Source organism: Leucoraja erinacea, chromosome 4, assembly GCF_028641065.1.
Source record: "Leucoraja erinacea ecotype New England chromosome 4, Leri_hhj_1, whole genome shotgun sequence".
In the NCBI taxonomy this organism is placed as follows: domain Eukaryota; kingdom Metazoa; phylum Chordata; class Chondrichthyes; order Rajiformes; family Rajidae; genus Leucoraja; species Leucoraja erinaceus.
In genome coordinates this window covers 44,276,047-44,298,538 of record NC_073380.1, presented here as the reverse complement: position 1 = coordinate 44,298,538, position 22,492 = coordinate 44,276,047, and the positions used below count along the sequence as shown (strand labels likewise).

The 22,492-nt window shown below is 40.0% G+C and overlaps 1 protein-coding gene across 5 annotated transcripts in view; it reads right to left on the bottom strand.

Annotated features, from left to right (window-relative positions):
* LOC129696328 (nucleolar protein 4-like) overlaps positions 1 to 22,492 on the bottom strand; it is a 187,472-nt gene that overhangs the window by 113,943 nt on the left and 51,037 nt on the right. For 2 of the 5 annotated variants that reach the window (XM_055634144.1, XM_055634146.1), the window contains exon 6: positions 3,080 to 3,218. In XM_055634144.1, coding sequence (XP_055490119.1) covers positions 3,080 to 3,218 — 139 coding nt within the window. Of the gene's footprint in view, positions 1 to 3,079; positions 3,222 to 12,826; positions 16,207 to 22,492 lie in introns of those variants that run through there. The other 3 variants (XM_055634143.1, XM_055634145.1, XM_055634147.1) reach the window with 2 other exon arrangements.

Sequence of the window (22,492 nt, the reverse complement as noted above, 5' to 3'; positions counted from 1 at the left end):
TTAAAATCAAATCAAAATATTTGTTTAAATCGACCATTCGTTGTCCCATGTCCAGATCCTTTTGCAACCTTAGGCAACCTTTCTCATTGTCCACGTTTCCACAAATTTTGATGGTATCTGCACCAACAACTTGAAACTATACTTACTTCCATCACAGACACTGCATTTATGTAACCTACCCCAGTTATAGGTTTTTTTTTTATCCATGGCACTTCCTCATGCTAGTACAGGTGCACAACCTTTTATCCGAAAGCCTTGGGACCAGACACTTGTCGGATTTCGGACATTTTCGGATTTCCGAATGGAAGATTTTTAGCGTAGATTAGGTAGGTAGCGCGGACGGCTTGAAAAGTCTGGAGCGACTGCCTCCTCCCCGGAGACCGGGGAATCATTGTAAATCATTGCATAAATGTTAGTCAGTTAGTTTGGAGGGATTTTATGTGGTGGTGGTGGGTGGGGGGTGAAGGGGGGGAACTTTAATTCTTAGTCCCCTACCTGGTCGGCGACTCCCAACATCGCGGAGCTGGGGGCTCTGTCCGGCCGCGGGCGGCGCCGGTTGGAGCTCCGACCCCGGCAACTCTACCCCTGGCTGCGAGGCGCTCCAAATCCAGCGCCGCCCGCGGTCGGACGCCCCCCACCCCAGCTCCGCGAATGTTGGGAGAAGGCGGCCTCCGCGCCCTGGAGCTTACCGCACAGCGACCCGGTAAGGCATTGCTCGCTTCCCGCTGGTATCCCAGCGCTGCGACGCCGCCGACTCCCAACATTTGCAGAGCTGGGGTGGGGGGCGTCCGGCCGCGGGCGGCGCTGGATTTGGAGCGCCTCGCAGGCAGGGGTAGAGTTGCCGGGGTCGGAGCTACAACCGGCGCCGCCCGCGGCCCCACTGGCCACAGCGCTGCGGAGCTTACTGCACGGCGACCCGGTAAGGCATTGACCGCTCCCCGTCTCTCCGACCAGGTAGGGGACTAAGAATTAAAGTTTACCCCTTCAACCCCCCCTTCACATAAAAGCCCTCCAAACTAACTGACTAACATTTAAGCAATGATTTACAGATGTTTAAGTGTCTCCCCGGTCTCCGGGGAGGAGGCAGCCGCTACAGTAGTACAGACCTGGGTTGACCGTGGGTCGTTTCGGGTCAAGTTTGGCGCCAAACGCGAGCTTTGGTGTGCCGACGACATCCTGGAAAAAAGGCCGGTTTTCTTAGTTTTTCGGTTTCCGGAACACCGGATAAAAGGTTGTGCACCTGTACAGGAAATGACACACCTGCCCTTAATTTTTATTTAATCATGATTCAGGGCCCTAAGCACAGTTGATATCAGATACAGCTATATATCATTCAATTCTACAGACTACATTTACTGCCTACATTTGTATTCTCTTCATTCGCTCTTCCATGTCCCCTAGTACGCAAAGTTACAATGAAGCCCAAGGAACAGTAATTCCTTTACAGTTAGGCTCTTAACAGACCATTTCAACTGTGATTTTAACAAGTTTAAATTGTGAACAATGCTTTCATTTCTTTTCAGGTTGCTTGCATCCTTTTTTCAGACAGAGAACATTAGCAAGGATTTTGCAATTATAATTTACAGCACCCATGTCACATCTTTAGTTTCTCATATTTTCAGCCGCCTTTTGCTTTTAACTAAAACTGTCTTTTACTTTATTAAATACCAATTTTTCTTCTCTTCCTTTCTTACCCTGGCATTCTTTCTTACCCTTTCTTCTCCTCTTTTTCTTATTCTGGCACTGAATGTTCCACTTTCAATTCTCTAATTTCCTGAGCTCTAAACCAAAACGATTACTCTGTTTCTCACAAACAAATGCTGCCTTGCCTGTTCAATACTTTCAACATTTTCTGATCTTTTATTTAAAAAGATTCACAGTTCAATTTAAGTACAAAACAAAAATACCTGCTAAATCCGCTGTAGCAAAACATAAATATTAACTGAAATTCATTTAGTATAGTGAAGACGTTGCAGGCAACTAAATTCCTGACCCATTATTTGCAAAATCATTAACCCAAATGAATTATTTGTGATAGACATAAAATGCTGGAGTAACTCAGTGGATCGGACAGCATTTCTGGAAAAAAGGAATAGGTGACATTTCGGGTCGAGACCCTTCTTCAGTACAAGGTAAATATGAGATGTCATCATAAACAATTTTATCTCCTTTGATCCGACATTTTTTGAATCCAAACAGATTCCTGCTTAGGTTTTAAGCCATGATGTTAGCCTTTAGATTCTGCCCCAATTAAAAGTTTTTTCAAGCTACATCAAGTATAAAGTTACAGCAGCCACAAACAGTTTGAGATCCCCATCCATTAATTAATCCAATGAGAAATTTATTTTTAAATACTCTTGGTAAGATTGCACATACTTTTCAAAAGTCTTATTGCTTTCAAGATTAATGCAGTATTGTCACTCAGTTTCAACTGTTATATATGCAATGAACTGTAAACAGAAACAAATATATTCCTATCATCGTATTTCCTATCATCACATTTGGCATTTTGAGTACTAGAGTGGGAATGTCAGCTGATCGGTTGATGTCACATCTCTTAAAATGCTGAGAAAATATTCAATCGATGTTTCAACTAGGTGATGGAATGTTTAATACGTGCTACGTTATAAGAGGAATTTATTGTTATTGTTGAATATCAGCATGTGTCGATCTTTTGTATGGTTATGCTAAAGTTAGAGATGAGAAACAGATTAACTTTAAATGTATGTTTACCAGATGCACAGAGGAATGCTCCTGACAATTCCCCTTTTTATCTGTAATTTTCTGCAGCATTTTATAAAATTTTAAATATGTTCTTTCACAGGATTGCTTAAGTTAAGAAATTAGTTACTGTTCAAGTAATCAAATCCCAAATCAGCAGACATTTTCAATTGCCATGATTAAACATCAAATATAATCATTACATTATAGATATCAATAGTGACAATATATGACTGCATTTAACCTTATATTTATCCATTAATGAAATTCGTACCCCTGAAATGGTCCTTCTCCAACATTCATCTAACTGAACCCAAGGATGTTAATAGCACAATTCCTAATATACAATAGCACCAACCATCCTGATGGCTGTCTAGGTTCTGTGGACTATGCATTCTCTCTTCCAGGGTAGAGCTTTGGTCAGAGTTCATGCGATCGACTGACATCCATGTGGAGTCACTGAGTTCAAATTCTTCACTGCTCAACGACTGCTCATCCTGCTGAAATAAAAATAAATGATTTACACCACCAAAATTAAAACATAATTCAAGAGTGTCTCCTTCAGCTTAAAACCAATTAAAAGCTACAATTACTATCCTTATAGAATATAACATTTATTCTTATCTTAACTAAATATTTTCATCTCTAATTAGTTGGTTGACATCAAAATAGTTTCCTTTATCTCGAAGCGTGAGACTGGGTAAGGAATCAATACTTCACCAACTCATCTATAATGTATTTTCAATCAAAGTCTCAACAGATAGATTGGTAAGGAATAAAGCTGACACTGCCTTAAAATCTGTTCAGGATAATTGGGCCCCTGCAATTCCTGTCCCAATCAGCAGGAAACTAATTATTGCTCTTTGTGTTGTAAGATTGTATTGCTTCTATTAAAATCTTACATGCTGATATGTACTGAGAAGAACATCATTTAATACATTTTGCATCACATTCCTAATAATGCTGTCAAAAAGGTCATGTGCCAGTATAGCTTAAGGGCTTGAGAGCTTAAATTGGAAATGGCCAAACTACCATTGATTGCATTAGCAAGTTATTTCATAATGAAAAATGTTGTCCAAGATCTATGGTTCATTAGATAGTAGCTACAGACAGGCCCAAATGTTCTAAACCTCAGGAAATAACCCAGGCTACAACTACTCACAGATTTTGTAAATTCCAATGTCATTCTAAGATAGAGTCATAGTCATACAGCACGGAAACTCGTCCATGCTGACCTATATGATAATTCTTATGGGCCTGTCCCACTTACGCGACTTTTTCAGCGACTGCCGGCACCCGTCATAGGTCGTTGCAGGTCGCCGAAAGTTTTGAACATTTTGAATATCCAGTGGTGACCAGAAAGACGGTATGATTTTTTTGGCGACTGAGGAGACTACTCACGACCATGCAGACGGCAACCTGGCGAAGCCTGCATGGTCATGAGTAGTCGCCCAAAGAGTTGTACCTTGTTCTGGTCGTCGCTGGATTTTCAACGTTGAAAATTTTCGGCAACCTGCAACGACCTATGACAAGTGCCGGCAGTCGCCGAAAAAGTCGTGTAAGTGGGACAGGCCCATAAGGTAGATCCATTTACCAGTGTTTTGCCCATATCCTTCTAAACCTTTCGTATCTATGTACCTGTCCAAATGTCTTCGACATGCAGATGGTATCTGCCTTAACTACCTTATTTGCCAGCTTGTTCCATATACCCACCACAGAGGGTGAAAATGTTGCCAATCAGGTTCATCGTAAATCTTGCCCATCTCAATTAAGCAAATGTCCTCTGTTTTTGATTTGCCTACCCTGGGCAAATGACTATTCACCATATCTATTCCAATCCCTTCCAGTCATTAATTCATTCTAATCAACTCCTTGCAGAACAGGTATACACCTTATCAAAAGATTTAATACCAGATGGTGGTGGCAACGTAACTTAAATTAGGAGTTAAGTAGAGTTAAATGGAAAATCTGTAAACTCGAAATGCCAGGGAATTACTAAGATTATTAATAAACTTCAGGGTCTTTCACCAGACAGTTGCAGAAACTGCTTTTCCCAACACTTGTCAAATCAGTTGGATTTTAGTTCCTGCAGAGAATAACCAAGGTTGCTTTCTACTATTTTAATGCATTGTAAGAAGTGTTTTTGGTACATTTACAAACCCGTCATCCTCCCTGATGGTGCATAATGTCACTGAATTCACGATCAATGCAGAAATCCTGTTGCAGTGACTCAATTTTCTAGCATTAATTGCTAATATGTATCTGCTGCTGCTGCTACAATGAATGACACTGGCAGCCAGGATCCACACATTTTATCTCATTAAAACCAACATAAAAATGTAGATGGTATTTATCTGAACTCATGCCATCAAATTTTCACAAGAGTCAAGTTATGACTTTCACACAAGCATCATATTAAAAAAAACATTTGTCGAAGAGGACTGAGGCCCCTATCATTCTTGATGAGACAAAATAAAACACACTTTTGAGCTCTCAAATCACCTCCGATGACTCATCCATTCTCTCTTGACCATTGCATTTTTACTCAACCCATATGTCCACTTCCCATTTGCTCTCAAACATTTGCCTCATAAAATTGCTAATCAACAAATATCAATGACACTCAACCCCCCTCCATCTCGTATCTCAACATATCATGTTTGCAACATAACGGAATGCAAGTCATAATCTCAACCAATGAGTCCACGACACAATCAACCCCAGTGCAGCCTGATGTCACATCATTGCTCCAACAGTGTTCATAGTGCACAGTGGCGCATCAGTTGAGTAGCGGCCTTACAGTGCTGGAGACCCGGGTTCAATCCTGACTACGGGTGCTGTCTAACCGGAGTTTGTACATTCTCCCAGCGACCACGTGGGTTTCCACCAGGTGCTCCGGTTTCCTCCCACACTCCATAGACATGCAGGTTTGTAGGTTAACTGACCTCAGTAAAAATTGTAAATTATCCTTAGTGGGTGGGATAATGCTACCGTACGGGGTGATCGCTGGTCGGTATGGACTCGGTGGGCATAAGTGTCTGTTTCCCCGCTGTATCTCTAAAGTCTAATATTTTTCACCAGGTGAGTAGCAACCTCATTTACTGAACACACACTTAACCCAAACCTGTAGACATCAAAGGTCCTGTACCGACCTGCTCTTGGTGCAAAAATGTTTGCCAGGAACCAATTCTGACCAGGAACCAAAAATCGGACCCTGGCCTAATCTTTTCAACTATATGATTCCTGCTGACACTGACTCGACTATTTTAAGAATACTTTAGAAACCACCAATTATTAAGAGTTTAATGTTTCCTTTGCCTCCTTTTTATGGCTTTATACATTGTTTCAAATATATATCTATGCAGCTTGCTGTTTATGTAGAGAATGTTTTCAGCAGTTCTATACTGGATGACAGTAAAATCCAAACACATTTTGTTAACAGTAAAATCCTGCCTCTACAGCAATCCTGGAAATATATTATTAGGTGAAAACATGCACAAAACAGTTAGCCACAAAACCTGAGCAGCAGTAGTGCATCAGGAGTTCTGTTCCCAATTGCACCTTTCATGCACTTGGCTTTGGTTCCTGAACAACTTCAATTATATCCTCCAAAAGGGACTAGAGAGGTCACCAGATGGCTTTAGCGAATGGATTCTATTTATCATTCCATGAAACAGTACTTGGATATTCTTTCTTTATGGGCCTGTCCCACTTAGACGATTTTTCAGCAGACTGCCGGCAATTGTCAAGTTGCCGGCAGTCGTCTGAGAAATCGGCAACTGGAATGGCGACTGTCAGAGTGGAACACACACACAAACACATCGCTTCCTTCACCAGCCTGTTATGCAGGCGGGGGACAGGGCAAGCGGAGGGAGCGCTGTCTAAAAAATTCACACAGTGCAAAGCCAAGGTGATACAGACACACACCGCGATGAACAGGAAGGTTGGCGCTGTAATTTAGATGGCTAGCACAGTGTACGGTAAGTCCTTTAAAAGGGGGGGGGGGGGAAGGGGGAGAAGGGGGGAGAAGGGGGGGAGAGAGGAGTAGAGACAACTTTTAATAAGCCAGATACATGGCTGTGAAGTTCGGCGGACATTTAATATTACCGGTCGGTTATCTTTGGTTCTGAAAACTATTGCTTACCTTTTATTTCCCAATGAACCAATGAAATTCACCGGTCAGCACCAGCTACAACCTACGAGAACCTCAGAAACTTCGACCTCCTGGCGACCCACCTACTACATGAGAATTCTCGCTACTCTCCATGGCGGCTTCATTCTAGTCACCGCTAATTTTTTAACATGTTGAAAAATTTGCGGTGACCATAATGAGGCACAGAATGCGGGAACTCCTCGCGACCATGAAGCTGTCTCCACGGCAACCACCCGCGAACATGTGGCGACTGCATAGTCTCCTGTAGTCGCCTAAAAAGCCGCCTAAGTGGGTCAGGCCCATATGAGATAGAATCCACTGAAAGGTATTATTCAAAAGATTGGATTTCAGCCCTTCACCAGTACTGGACAATGCTGAAATTTTAAGTACTGATGATCCTCCTAAGATCTCCTGGGAGATTTATGAAAATGGGTTCTGTAGTGTGAAATCCTTCTGCAAAGGCTACTAATATTTGTTACCATGTAGTAAACATACAGAGAGGAATCATGAGGGTTAGCAGATCTGTTTGGGGGAGAGATGGGGCAGCATAAAGATATAATTTTGAAATGGCTCACCAATGAATGCCTTCCATCTGTTGGCAGTGACAAGAGACAGAAGGCCAGGTGCACTTCATTCCCAACTTTTAAGATATCTGGAAACATTCTAGTTTATTTTTAATGGTTAAGGTTTGGATACAAATGTACGCTTGCTTACCTGTCATGAAGGTACAAGGTCATATAATTAGAATATTTCTAATTTGAAGTATCAACAAAATTACAGAAATAATTATATGATGATTCAATATTCTTTCAAAACAAAACATTATTTTTTATTAAAATAACTCCTTAGAACAAAGAAAGACACTGGCAGTGTGCAATATGGCGTAAAATTCACAATAGCAAGCTAGCAGCTGATTTTACATCTTCCAGTCTTTGGCTCTGCACCAAACATGATGCAATTCCTGTGCTATGCAGTGACAGTGCGTCAGAATGGTGAAGCCCAAGGAGTTCTCTAAATTTGTCAGATACTTGCTCATTATTTAAGCAAACGGGTTCCAATTAATACTGTGCCATAGCTCCACTTCAGCCAGCTGAGGCCTATAGGTGAGTCTGGGAGAAAGTGGCAATTGAGAAGATGCAAGGGTAAGTCAGCAGGAGCTTAGTTTAGGAAGGAACTACAGATGCTGGTTTGCACTGAAAATAAGACACAAAATGTTGGAGTAACTCAGCAGGACAGGCAGCATCTCCGGATAGAAGTAATGGGTGACGTTTCGGGTCGAGACCCTACTTCAGACTGAAGAAGTACACTGTCCCTAGTGTGTGTAGGGTAGTGTTAATATGCGGGGATCGCTGGTTCAGTGCTGACTCGGTGGGCCGAAGGACCTGTTTCTGCGCTGTATCTCTAATCTAAACTAAACTAAACGCAGCTCCTAAAATAGATAGAAAATGCTGGAGTAACTCAGCAGGATAGGCAGCATCTCCGGATAGAAGGAATGGGTGACGTTTTGGGTCGAGACATTTTGTGTCTATTTTAGGAGCTTCGTTTAGTTTAGATTAGTTTAGATTAGAGATACAGTGCGGAAACAGGCCCTTCGGCCCACCGAGTCTGCACCGACCAGCGATCCCCACATATTAACACTACTCTACACATACTAGGGACAATTTACACTTATACCAAGTATACAAAGCCAAGCCAATTAACCCACAAACCTGTACATCTTTGGAGTGTGGGAGGAAACTGAAGAATTTAGAGAAAACCCACTGGGAGAACGTACAAACTCTGTACAGACAGCACCAATAGTCGGGAGCGAACTTTGGTTTCTGATGCTGCAAGCTCTGTAAGGCAGCAACTCTACCGCTGCGCCACCCAGCTTAATGAAGGTGTTTAATAAACAGGAATTTAATGAAGCATTGAGGAGTTAATCCAAAAACAAGTTCAAATTTTATTTTTCGGCTTTTAAATTTTAATGCTGTAAATTAATCCAGAGGTCCTGGGTAACAATGGAAACATATATGTTGTGTCTCCATTGAAAACACACCTTGCTGATTGCAATTCTGAATTGCTTTAAGAAATTTTGTGATAGAACATTGATATAAGCATGAAAGAGCATTTCAAAATTGTCATAAAGCACATTGAGTTCTTTACTAAGAGTTAACGAAGAAAATCTGCCTTCCTTGCAAACTTGTGACTTTATTCCCATGCCGACATAGACACCACCAGCCCTTCCAGGTCAACTTGCAGCTCTTCCAACCTTATATATTGCATTCGGTGCTCCAGATGTGGCCTACTTTATATCGGCTAGATCAAGCAAAGACTAGGTGACTGTTTCAACAAACACGTGCTCAGTCCGCCAAGGCCTGCTAGAGCTCCTGGTTGTTAATCATCTTCCACTGCCACCGTGAGGCCACTTCCAAACTGGAAAATAACCCATCATATTCTGCTTCGGTAGCCTACAACCCAATGATATGAACATTGAATTCTCCAATTTCAACTAATAAGCCTCTACCCTGCCTCTTCGTTTTCCCCCATGGGAGCACACAATTTTCCCACCATCTCCCATCACCACAGTCTCCTCCCCTGTGCTCTCATCTCCCATCCTGAGACTGCTATTTCTCTTTTTCCCTTCCTCCTTGTACCCTCCAGCCATCTTTGTGGATGATCAGCCATGATCACAATGAATGGCAGTGCTGGTTCGAAGGGCTGAATGACCTCCTCCTGCACCTATTTTCTAAGTTTCTAATATCTTCCTCTCTTTGGCTTTACAATCCTCCTCTTCTTTTCCACACACTCATCTCCCTGTTACCTTCAGGTAGAAGGTACAGGAGCCTGAAGACTGCAACAACCAGGTTCAGGAATAGCTACTTCCCCACAGCCATATTAAACCTGGCTCGGACAAAACTCTGATTATTAATAACCACTTTCTGTTATTTGCACTTTATCAGTTTATTTATTCATGTGTGTATATATTTATATCATGGTATATGGACAAACTTATCGGTTTTGTAGTAAATGCCTACTATGTTCTGTGTGCTTAAGCAAAGCAAGAATTTCATTGTCCTATACAGGGACACATGACAATAAATTTACTTGAACTTGAACTTTTCATATCAGCCTCCTTTTCATATTTAGCCTTTGTCAGTATCTTCAGCCACTGCCAATCATCCCTCCCCTCGTCTGTATCAACCTATCACTTGCCAGGCTTTACCTCACCCATACCTCTCTTTACCACTTTTCTCTCTGCTATTCCATCAACTTGGCAAAGGGACCCAAACTGAAATGGTGTGTGCCCATTCCTTCCCCCAGTACTTTGTTTTTTGAAATTGAAAAGTAAGCTACCTATTCTTTGTAAATATGAATTATCCCCACTGTTTTGATTTCTGCACCTTTAGATAATTCATCATATAGAAAGAAAAAATAAAAATGAATGGAAATGAATGCTGATCAAAATGATTCAGAACTATTAAAGGTTCATAAAGGTACAATACACAAAAAAATAATTTAAGATCAATAAACAGAGAGATGGAGAATGAGCTACCCAAAGGATGCAGCTCTAAAATGAACCCTAGATATGGTGTAGTACCCGTGCTATAGGATTGCAATATGAAATAATTATATTCATAAAATGCCAAAGCAAAATACATATTTATTCTATTGAATATATTAATATCATGACATATTTCTCATAATTATTGATGAGAAATTGAAACCCATGGCAGGTGCTGACAATTGCCAATTCGTTGACATTTTGCTTGTCCACCTCACCAAAACCGCCAGCAATCATGTATAGAAGTTTCAAAATAGACAAAAACTTCCGTCCATGATTCTCTCATTTGTTTGTGACCTGGCTGTTGAACTTGAATATTTATTCAGCCGAGAGTAATTCTAATCTCAAAAAAATTTAACTTTCGTGAAAACAGGCAGTGAACCAAGCTAAAAAAGATAAAACTGAAGGCATCACAAATGTAAGATATATTAATCAAGATTAAGATTGGATTGTTTTGTAAATGAAAGTTGTAAGACAAAGGAAGCAATGTGAGAGGTTTTGATATCCTGCAAAATATTCCAACTATGAGTGTGCAATGATTGCTAATTTGAACAGTGGCAACAAAACAAAGGAAAAGTGCAGGTATGGACCTGAGAAGAACCAAACGCCTAAAATCTGAAAAGTTATTGTTTCATTATATCGTTACACAAACCAAACTATTCTCAATTAAATTAAAACAAAAATATGGTACAATAGTTAAGTCTTTGCAGTCAGTGAAATGGGCTCTCTGCTGATCTTGAGCAAACTGCCCACCAAGCTTCAATGTGCTCTGCTCTGTGGACCATTCCCTTGCGATGCAAGTTGATATCAGATGCCACTTGTCAGGAATCTTTTGGCATTCAGCTGACATAACTGTCAATCAGACTGAATTCTAAACAGGAAATTAAATGCTCTAATTTTTGTTTGTTTTTTCAAAATTCTGGAAATGGAATAGAGGCTGGAGAGTAGAACAGATGGATTAAGGTAAAAGCTGAAATATTATTAACGGTGATAAAATAATTTAGTAAAACTTAGAAATTTTAATGGGCAGGGGTAAGTAGACTCCATGCTTATAAAATTAATTCTTATGCTCAGAAAATGTGTTTAGTGGCTATTACGCACATAGCCGTTACAAAATTAAGCAACACATCATTCAAGGTGTAATTTGCAATGGAACATCGCGTATAAACTGGAATTTCATCTCTAATCACCGATTCTCAGTCAATTCCCAATATTAAGATTGCAACCGCGCACCCCATGGAAGAACTGGGTTTCATCAACTTCGTGAATTGAATTAAATAAATGTTATTAGCCATGTATGTATACATATAAGGAACTTGACTCGGTGCTTTGCTTGCAAGGATAACAACACGATATACAGTAGAGAAATAAAAATAAAAGATTATAATTTAAACTTGTGAAGAATAAAATAAAATACCTGAGCAAAAGGAGACTACAGACCTTTGGCTGTTGACTAGAGCTTATGCTCGTGGAAAAAGCTGTTTTTATGTCTGGCTGTGGCGGCTTTGACAGTCCGGAGTCACCTCCCAGAGGGAAGTTTGTGGCCAGGGTGAGAGGGGTCAGAGATGATCTTACCCGCTCGCCTCCTGGCCCTTGCAGTGTACAGTTCGTCAATGGGGGGAAGGTTGCAGTCAACAACCTTTTCGGCTGATCGAACAATGCGCTGCAGCCTCTGGATGTCATGCTTGGAGGCTGTCAAACCAGACCATGATGAAGAAGATGAGGACAGACTCTATGATGGAAGTACAAAACTGGACCATCAAGTGCAGATGCATGAAACGACTGTCACTTTCAGTGTGACAAATACTATCTTTACAACTGCAAATGTAAGATTCCCCTCGCCACTATGGTCATGTTTCAGGTTCTACTTTTTCTTAAATTATTATTATGATGGGGCATTCTTCAGAATTTTATGGTCTGTACCAACTAAGCTCAGTCAAGCACCAAGAGAGAGGTTCCTGGAGATTCTTAACCAAAAAGGTGGCGGATAAAAAGATCCTTAAACATTTATGAAGAAAACTAATAATGCAAACTAGAGGCAATTAACGTTCACACAATAATACATAGCTCGTAGTATAATTTCGTTTTTCTATTTTCTACACACTGCGATATTACACTTCACTTCTAGTTTGGACGTATATTTTTATTGTTTATTTATGATGCTAAAAACTTACAAAATAATATACATGCTCAGACTACAAATCCACGGCCTGTATTGTATCCAAATATCCGTAATTTAAGTTTCCGAGTACATGATGCAGCTCTCCTCAACATTGTTTCAAACTGTCGAATAATTAGTTCCCAAATAATAAAACTAACTGGGGGCGATGAACAAATGAATCGTTTCGCTGTTGAGATATCTGCAAGATCGCTAATTACTTGACGCCGTTTTTTTTTATTATTATTACCTTAGCTCCATTATCAACATTCAAACACCAGCAGATCCACCTTTAACTGTCCTCGTTTCAAAGCAAAACCCCTTCTTCATGCCTTACTCGAAAATAGATCGTCAAATGGCAAGAAGCAAAAACAGCGATTTACTCAAAACGTACATTACTTCGTGCAGAAGGACGTCGTTTCCGAATAATGCATTGTATCAATCTTGAAAGGGTAACGGCTGGGTTCTGATACAGATAAAAGATACAGTGTATTCACTTTCACTGCATCTGGGAGGAATGATAGGCACGGGGGAGGGGAGCGCCAGTGACATCAGTGCTCAGTGACGCTCACCTTCTCCTTGGAAGTGAAAGAGCAAGACGCTGAAGCAACAACCAGGAAAAGGCGTTACTGAATCCCCGCTCAGAATTACAGCTGCAGCACCCTCAATTGTTAGCCGAAAATAGTTAATGCTTTCCCAGATTGGTATGTTTTAGCACATCTCCGCCGCTGTAGCAATGTAAGTGCACATATTTATAAAAATTGCATTTCTATCCATTTCTCCAATTCTACGATCAAATTAACCCATTGTAAATTTTACGATACGAAATCGTTCGACAAAATCCGTTGGCAAAAGATTCAACCAATAAAATGATCTGTACCCTCAGTGCCATCAATCATTCACCCTTTCAGTGTCAATAATAGTGACTTAAACATCTACATAACGTTTACGGTGGAAATGTTTAAAGATTAGGTTTTTGAAATACCTGGTTCAAGAATATAATGTTTCAAGTTTCTAAAAAACATTTTCTAAAATAAACTCCAAAAGAAAGGATCCCTGACGTGTTTACAATTTCTATTGCATTGTAGAGCCATATAAGTTCCACTTGCATTGATCTGATCACAGCATTGGGAGAATATACTTGAGCCTGTTTATCAATGGATTGCAGAGGACGCTGGGAGGCAGCAACCACCCATGCTGCCAACATTATATTGAGTTCACACCCACCATCCTCATCTTTGGACACCCTGTGCGTAGGGGAGAGGGTAGGGCTGAATATGTCCTGGTGGCCTGGCCAAGCTGGACATCCGCGAGTCACAGCGCCAGGTGGAAGAGGGCTCTGCCCGAGCCGGCTGCTGCCCCTTTTCTGGGGTTACGTCCGTGCCCAGGTGGTATTAGAGAGGGACTACGCTGTGTCCACGGGTCCCTTGGGGGATTTCCAGGACCACTGAACACCGCGTGTGGAATGCATCCGTAAAAAGGATGGTAATTTAGTAGTGTAATAGTATAGTATTGAAGAATTATTGTAAATAATTGAATACATTATTTTTGGTTAAAAAAAACCCCATTATATTGAAAAGGTAGCCAAATGGGAACATTTTCCACCATGACAATACAGCTCAACCTGACATTCAGACTGCAGAAAGGTTAACTTACACATATATTTCTACTGTACTGTTGGAGCCACCTGATTACCATCAAACTTTGAAAATGCTGATGTCAGGTTTAGGTTTAAGTTTAGGTAGACCACAAAATGCTGGAGTAACTCAGCGGGATAGGCAGAATCTCTGGGAAGAAGGAATTAGGTTTAAGTATATTATTGTTCACGTCCAAGGTACAGTGAAAATCTTTGTTTTGCAATCAAATCAGATAATACTATACATAAATACAATCATGTCAAACTCAAGCACAATAGGTAGCTAGATTTACAGGTGGAGAAGAGATTTAAAAGTGTAGGGCGATTGTATGAGATGACAGTACAGCTCCTGCAGCTGGGACTCTGGAACTCCGGCCCAGCCAGAGCTAGGAGATCCATTCACAGATCCTTCCGCAGAAATCCTCACTTTTAAAAGCTATTTGAGTGTGTACATAAAGGGATGACACCTATAGACTTAGTGCTCCATGGTGGGTATAATAACATTCTGTTAATCTGTCATGTTCAAGACTTCTATACTGCTGGATTAGCAGATTTTCCATATTAGATGTTATTTTGTTAATATGCCAACATGCTTTTCATTTACTATTTTAAAAGATTTTACATGGTAACATTACCCAGTAAGTTTAAAGAGGCATGGGAAAGAGAATTTTCCATCTTTTTCCAAGAACACTTCTTTTTTTTTGCTGGAACAATGAGATTCCTGAAGTTTACAAAGTTTTATTTATATTTTGTGGTTTGGTGACTTTGCAATTTGTTGCCACATTTTTGGTCTATTTGGTGTCTTCATTTTGCGCTGAGAGATAATGGTTACACGGGTCTTCTCTTTTCTATGTCTGGGAGAAGAAGGAATGCTACTTTAATTGAGAATACCACTGAGATGACACTATGGGAAATGGATGAGAAAATAATATTCCTGCTTCCCACGAAGGGCATGACTATGGCTACACTTAAAGATGGCTTATCATCACTTCAAAACAGCACAGTTTCAACCCTCATGCCAGATTCTTCCCGATAATGAGAATTAGTCCACTTCATGCATACTTCAAATTGTCAATATGTTCCAACCTTCTGTGAAGATCAGAAACTAATGATTGGATTAAAAAAACAAGCTCATCAGGCATTATCCATCTGAGCTCTCTCTGACCAATTTCAAATTTGTACAAAATAAAGTGTTTGGTCTTAATTGCACATGCTAATTTCACAATCAAAGACGTTAAAGTCTACAATTTTTTGGATTGCTTCTCGTGTTTCTTAAAGAACGACAATTTGACGTGCTAATTTTAATATTTTGACATATAATTATGAATATAACTATTCAACACGTCTTCATTCATATTATCTGTTTAAAAGAAGCTAGATTGACCTTAATAACATTCGATTCCACATATAATTGAAATATTTACCCGGAGGGACCCGACCCGAAACTATTGTCTGTCCCTTTCCCTCCACAAGTGCTGCCTGATCCACCGAGTTCCTCCAGCAGTTGTCTTTTACATACTATAAAAATTATGTTGATTTTGAAATCTCTGGATGTTTCTTTTCGTGCTCCCTTTTTGCAATTTGTATTCCTCATAAGATCATAGATCATAAGTGATAGGAACAGAATTAAGCCATTCAGTCCATCAAGTCTAATCCACCATGGCTGATCTATCTCTCCCTGCTAACCCCATTCTCCTGCCCATTCCCCATAAACTCTGACACCTGTACTAATCAAGAATGTATCAATCTCTGCCTTAAATTTATCCACTAACTTGGTGGGGGGAATTCTTTCCACAGCCTTCGGTGGCAAAGAATTCCACAGATTCACCACCCACTGACTAAAGAAATCCCTCCTCATCTCATTCTAAAAGAATGTCATTTAATTCTGAGGCAATGATATGTAGTCCTAGACTCTCCCACTAGTGGAAATATCCTCTCCACATCCACTTTCCCTATTCTGTACATTTCAATGAGGTCCCCCCTCATTTTTCTAAATTCCAGGGGGTACAGGCCCACTGCCATCAAACGCTCATCATATGTCAACCTACTCATTCCTGCGATCATTCTTGTAAACCTCCTCTGGACCTTCTGCAGAGCCAGCACATCCTTCCTCATATATGGTGCCCAAAATTGCTCACAATATTCCAAATGCTGCCTGACCAGTGCCTTATAGAGCCTCAGTAATACACCCCTACTTTTGTATACAAGCCCTCTCTAAATAAATGCTAGCAAAGCGTTTGCTTTCTTTACTACCGATTCGACATGCAGATTAACTTTTTGGGAATCCTGCACCAGCACTCCCATGTCCCCTTGCACCTCTGATTTCTGGATTCCTACTCTCCCACCCTATCCAAATCCTTCTGCAGAGCCGCTGCTTTCTCTACACTAACTGCCCTTCCACTATTTTCGTATCATCTGCAAACTTGGCCACAAAGCCTTCAATCCCCTCAACCAAATCATTAATATACAACGTGAAGTGCAGCGGCCCGAGCACCAAGCCCTGCGCAACTTCCTTTATTGCTCATTAAAATATTCAGTCGTGTTTGAAAGTTGTTTTACAGTGATAATTTTCCAACCTCAAACAATCCAAGTTTTTCTTTTCAATAATCAAAACTATATTTCCATTTACAGGCATTTACAGTTACTAGACTACACTGATGTATATTATGTTTCAATAAACTTGAAAGTTTAATCAGTTTTAATGTACCCTTCCTGTAATTATAGTACTATTGTTGTACTCTTACTGTAGTCAGTGTACTACTGTTTTCCTGTACAGCCTGGAGGTAGATATTCCAGTCTAGAAGTGTGCACCTTTAAAACTGACAGCATCAATAAATCAGCTGTTGGTTCATTGTACTTCTTTTAATGTTTTAGGACGCAGACCATCTGGTCTAGAGGATCTGCTGGCCTGTGGTTCCATTTGTCTAGATTTTCCTTCTCAGAATATTCAGTTTGCATCCTTGACCACATTGCAATTGCATCTCTTAGCGGTTATCAGATCTCATCAATTAACCTGTTTCTACCATCATTTCACCTACCTTGCATTAAAATAAACTTCAATTTTTTCACTTTAATTTTTTTCCCTACTTTGAACCTATTTACAGGTGTATTCTTATGTCTGTATACACTTTCCTTTTCTGCCATTATTAACCATATCACAAATCTGCACTATCACCTTGTCATTTTTCTTACACTTTCACTTTCAACATTTTCCCTCTAATGAACTTGTCCTCCCCTTACTATCTATCTTCAGGCCCAGTTATTCAATTAGCAAGTAATAATGAAATGGAAGGCCAACATGGAATATATTCATTATAGTCACAATCTAGACATCTGCAAATCATGGATCCACCCAATTGCTGAGTAAAAACACATGATTAAATTGAAGAATTCTGCAGTGAAGAGAGAGCATTTCATGACAAAACATGTACCTTATAAATATAGCCAAATTAAAAAGATTAGTACTCAGACTTTTACCATTGTGACATAACTTTGTATGATTCATGTCTACAATGTTAGTAATTTGCTAGTTGTACCTATTAAGCATATATAATGTTTAAAGCGTATCCAAAGTCACTTTGAATTATTTCAAGGCAAAATAACTTTAATGCCTTAATAACCTTTACAGCTACAGAATGCACAGTTCTTGCACAAGCCGTTATTCAGGTTACTTTTCTATCAAACTGAAAACTTTGTCTCCATCACCCTCCTAAAAGTCGTCTGCCCACAGAAATAGGTTTCCAACTTACATTTGCTCAACAAAGGTGTGGATGCCATGAGACTAACCAGTGGGTCTATAACAAACCCAATGTTGGTGGAGACCTGTATTAATAAAAAGTTTCTTCACTGGTCCAACATTTTGTTCAATCTTTCTCACGGCAATGTTGAACATCATCTCCAAATTCATAATTGCTGTGGAACTAATGGTCAGAACCAATGAAAAATTGTTTAACCTCCAACAATTACAGTGTGGAACCATGAGCACCTGAACCATAGTAGTTGAGTTGCAGTATATGGATGATCCCAGCATTTGTGCACACTTGTAAGACTTATCAACTTATTCACTTGACCAAGGCCTTATTAGAAGGCCTCACACTCAACATCTACAATACGTGCTAACCTACACCACACAGTCGTCCAACAACAAATATTTACAATGAGACTATGAAAAACATAGAGTAGTTCCCATACATATCAGGAGCTTCTGTATCTCTTAGTAATGGCCAACTGTGATGATGAAGTTCACTATCACCTTCAATGTGCCAGCAAAACCTTTGGTTTATTAAGGAAAAGGGTGCACGAAGGTCAAGATTTCAGAAAGCAATAGTCTCTTCCAACCTATACACTTCTGAGACCTGGACTGGAGGCCACAAAACACCAAAAAAATAATACCAATGCTGTCTCTGCAAAATCCTTTAAATTCAATGGAAGAATCTACAAATATTAGTGTTATCTGCCAGGCTAACATCCCCAAATTGAAATGCCAGTTACGCCTAGTCATCTGCAATGGGGAAACCCATACCCTTTGAATGCCCACCAAATATCTAAAACAAAGTCTCTATTTCACACTGGGAAGAGAATATTGAATAATAGAGGAAAAAAGGTGTGAAACAAGTCATTTCGTTTTTGATGGACTGTTAAAGAAGAAGTGCTTCCTTCCTCTAAACAAATAGGGAAGGAAGCACTTGACCACACCACGAATCATAGGTGGCAAAGGACCTATCACCAGTAACAGGTGTATCAAAATGGATGCAGAAAATAACAGCAGGCAGATATCAATGACATATAAAAGAATCCTAGAAAAAAACCCTAATTCCAGTTACCAATGCTTCTTTTTCAGAACACATATGTATCTTAAATTATGCAAAAACAATTTTTGAGTATCCTAAATTTCAACTGCACTAATCTTTCTCTTTTGAAGTTGGTGTGCATTTAAAATAAACTTTGCAGGGTCATGATACCCATTTTACATTGGTATATAACTATTACTGCTAACTTGAAAGGAAAAAATGGTCCCTGGTTCTACTATCGTAGTCTCATCCTAACATAATCTAATCTTGATCCACCACTTGTTAAAATGTGATAGAGAATTATTCGAAGTTGATAAGCAGTACAGTTTGGGCAGAGCTGTAGCTTAACATGTTAAACTGAATGAAAGACCATGGTAGATGTAAAAAAATGTAAAATTATTCGCTTTTATGCACAATAGAGGATTTGTTTAAATGGTGAGAAACCAGGTAGTTCACAGAGACCTAGGTGTGCTTGTACACAAGTTATTGAAATACAATATGCAAGCGATTAGAAAAGCAACTGGTATGTTAACATTTATTATGAGAGGATTTGAGTACAGAAATATTACTGCAATTGTAGAGAGCCTTGATGACACACACCTGTGAACACAGTTCATTCAAAGCGGAGATCAACAGATTTCTAGATATTAAAGAAATGAAGGGATGTGGGAATAGTGGAGGAAACTAGCACTAAAGTGAAAGATCGTTTATAATCTTGATTATGGTGGCTGGACTCAAGGACCAGATGGCCTACTCCAGCTCATATTTCTTATGTTTCCATCCAATGTTCCTATAAATTAAACCTAATACATGGAAAATTGGATTAAATCAATGAAACCTTTGCCTCACTTTTCAAACTTGAACAATTATTCCAGAAATAATAAATATATAAAAAATAAAGCAAATTTAAAATTAATGTATCGTCTCTGACTTTCTATTTCAAATGTTAGATTATAGTCATCTTTAGCATAGAGGATGCCAAACATTTACTTTCTTGTAAAGTTAATGCACTTAATAAATGTAATTATCATTATGTACTCATGTTGTCCTATATATTGACAAGAGACTTTCATACCATTTGGGAAAATCAAACTATTGTTTACAGGCACAGATTATGTTTTTGGTTGGAGGCTTATCAATAAAAAAGGCTACAGATGATATTCTCATAAATTTAGGTTTGGGTGCGCATGTGTTGATTATCAAAGATTGAATGAAAAGAAATTTAGAATATCAAAAAATATAGAAAACTGAATAAGGCACTTTAAATCTAGCATGTGAGGGTGGCAGCAGTGTGTGGGAGCAGTGGAGGGTGCAGGAAGAGGCTGATGAAAGGGGTTCCAAAGTTATTCAAGATTCATTAATGTGATCTTCCAAATTCATATATGAATACAGCCAATAACAATTTACAATCACAAAATCCATCATAAATGACTTCCCATAAGTTATGTTTAAGAAAGAACTGCAGATGCTGGAAAAATCGAAGGTGGACAAAAGTGCTGGAGAAACTCAGCGGATGATGCAGCATCGATGGAAAGAAGGAATAGGCGATGTTTCGGATGGAGACCCTTCTTGTGTTATTGTGTTATTGGTAGCTATACAGTGCCATCCATAATGTTTGGGACAAAGACCCATCATTTATTTATTTGCCTCTGCACTCCACAATTAGAGATTTGTAATAGAAAAAAATCACATGTGGTTAAAGTGGTTTCACCATGTAGAAATTACAGCAGTGTTTATACATAGTCCCTCAATTTCAGGCCATAAAGTTTGGGACACAACAATGTCATGTAAATGAAAGTAATCATGTTTAGTATTTTGTTGCATATCCTTTGCATGCAATGACTGCTTGAAATCTGCGATTCATGGACATCACCAGTTGCTGGGTGTCTTCTCTGATGATGCTCTGCCTGGCCTATATTGCAGCCATCTTTAGCTTATGCTTGTTTTGGGGGCTATTCCCCTTCAGTTTTCTCTTCAGCATTTAAAAGGCATGCTCAATTGGGTTCAGTTCGGGTGATTGACTTGGCCACTCAAGAATTGACCATTTTTTAGCTTTGAAAAACTCCTTTGTTGCTTTAGCAGCATGTTTGGCATCATTGTCTTGCAGTAGAATGAACCGCTGGCCAATGGGTTTGGAGGCATTTGTTTGAACTTGAACAGATAGGATGTGTCTATACACTTCAGAATTCATTATGCTACCATCAGCAGTTGTTTCATCAATGAAGATAAGTGAGCCAGAGAATTAATTATATAAAAAGAAGATAAGGCACAAAAAGCTGGAGTAACTCAGCGGGACAGGCAGCAGCTCTGGAGAAAAGGAATGGGTGACGTTTTGTGTCGTGACCCTTCTTCAGACTGGTTAGGGATAAGGAAACGAGAGATATAGACGGTGATGTGAAGAGATAAAGAACAATGAATTAAATATATGCAAAAAAAGTCATGATGATAAAGGAAACAGGCCACTGTAAGCTGTTTGTAGAGCGAAAATGAGAAGTTTGTGTGACTTGGGTGGGGGAGGGATAGAGAGGAATGTCGTGGCTACCTGAAGTGAGAGAAATCAATATTCATACCACTGGGCTGTAAGCTGCCAAAGCAAAATATGAGATGCTGTTTGTTTCTCCAATTTGCGTTTAGCCTCACTCTGGCAATGGAGGAGACCGAGGACAGAAAGGTCTGTGTTGGAATAGGTAGGAGAATTAAAGTGTCCTGCAACTGGGAGATCAGATTGAACCTGAAAGGACTGTTGTGGTCCCTGAACAGAGTCGAGGGAGGAGGTATAGAGATAGGTGTTGCATCTTCTGCGATTGCAGGGGAAGGTACCTGGGGAGGGGGTTGATTGGGTGGGAAGGGATGAATTAACCAGGGAGTTGTGGAGGGAGCAGTCTCTGTGGAAGGCAGAAAGGGGATGGAGATGGGAAAATGTGGCTAGTGGTGGGATCCCGTTGGAGGTGGCGGAAATTTCGGAGGATTATGTATTGTATGCAACTGCGGATGGGGTAGAAGGTAAGGACTAGGTGGACTCTGTCTCTGTTGCAACTCTGGGGAGGGGTACCCCGCAGCTCTGCCCTTGCTATCCTCAGTACCCCACAGCTCTACCCTTGCACCCCCTCCCCCTCCCAGAATCTCTATCCCTCCCCCACCCAAGTCACATAAGCTTCTAATTTTCACCCTACAAACAGCTTACTATGGCCTGTTTCCTTTATCATCAATACCTTTTTGCATATCTTTCATTCATTGTTCTTTATCTCTCCACATCACCGTCTATATCTCTTATTTCCCTTGTCCCTAACCAGTCTCGACCTGAAACGTCACCCATTCCTTCTCTCCAGAAATGCTGCCTGTCCCGCTGAGTTACTCCAGCTTTTTGTGTCTATCTTCGGTTTAAACCAGCATCTGCAGTTCCTTCTTTCACAGTTAATTATATGTCAGGATGCTATGTTACAAGTGTATAAGATGTTGACAAGCTGTACTTGGAATATTGTGTTCAGTT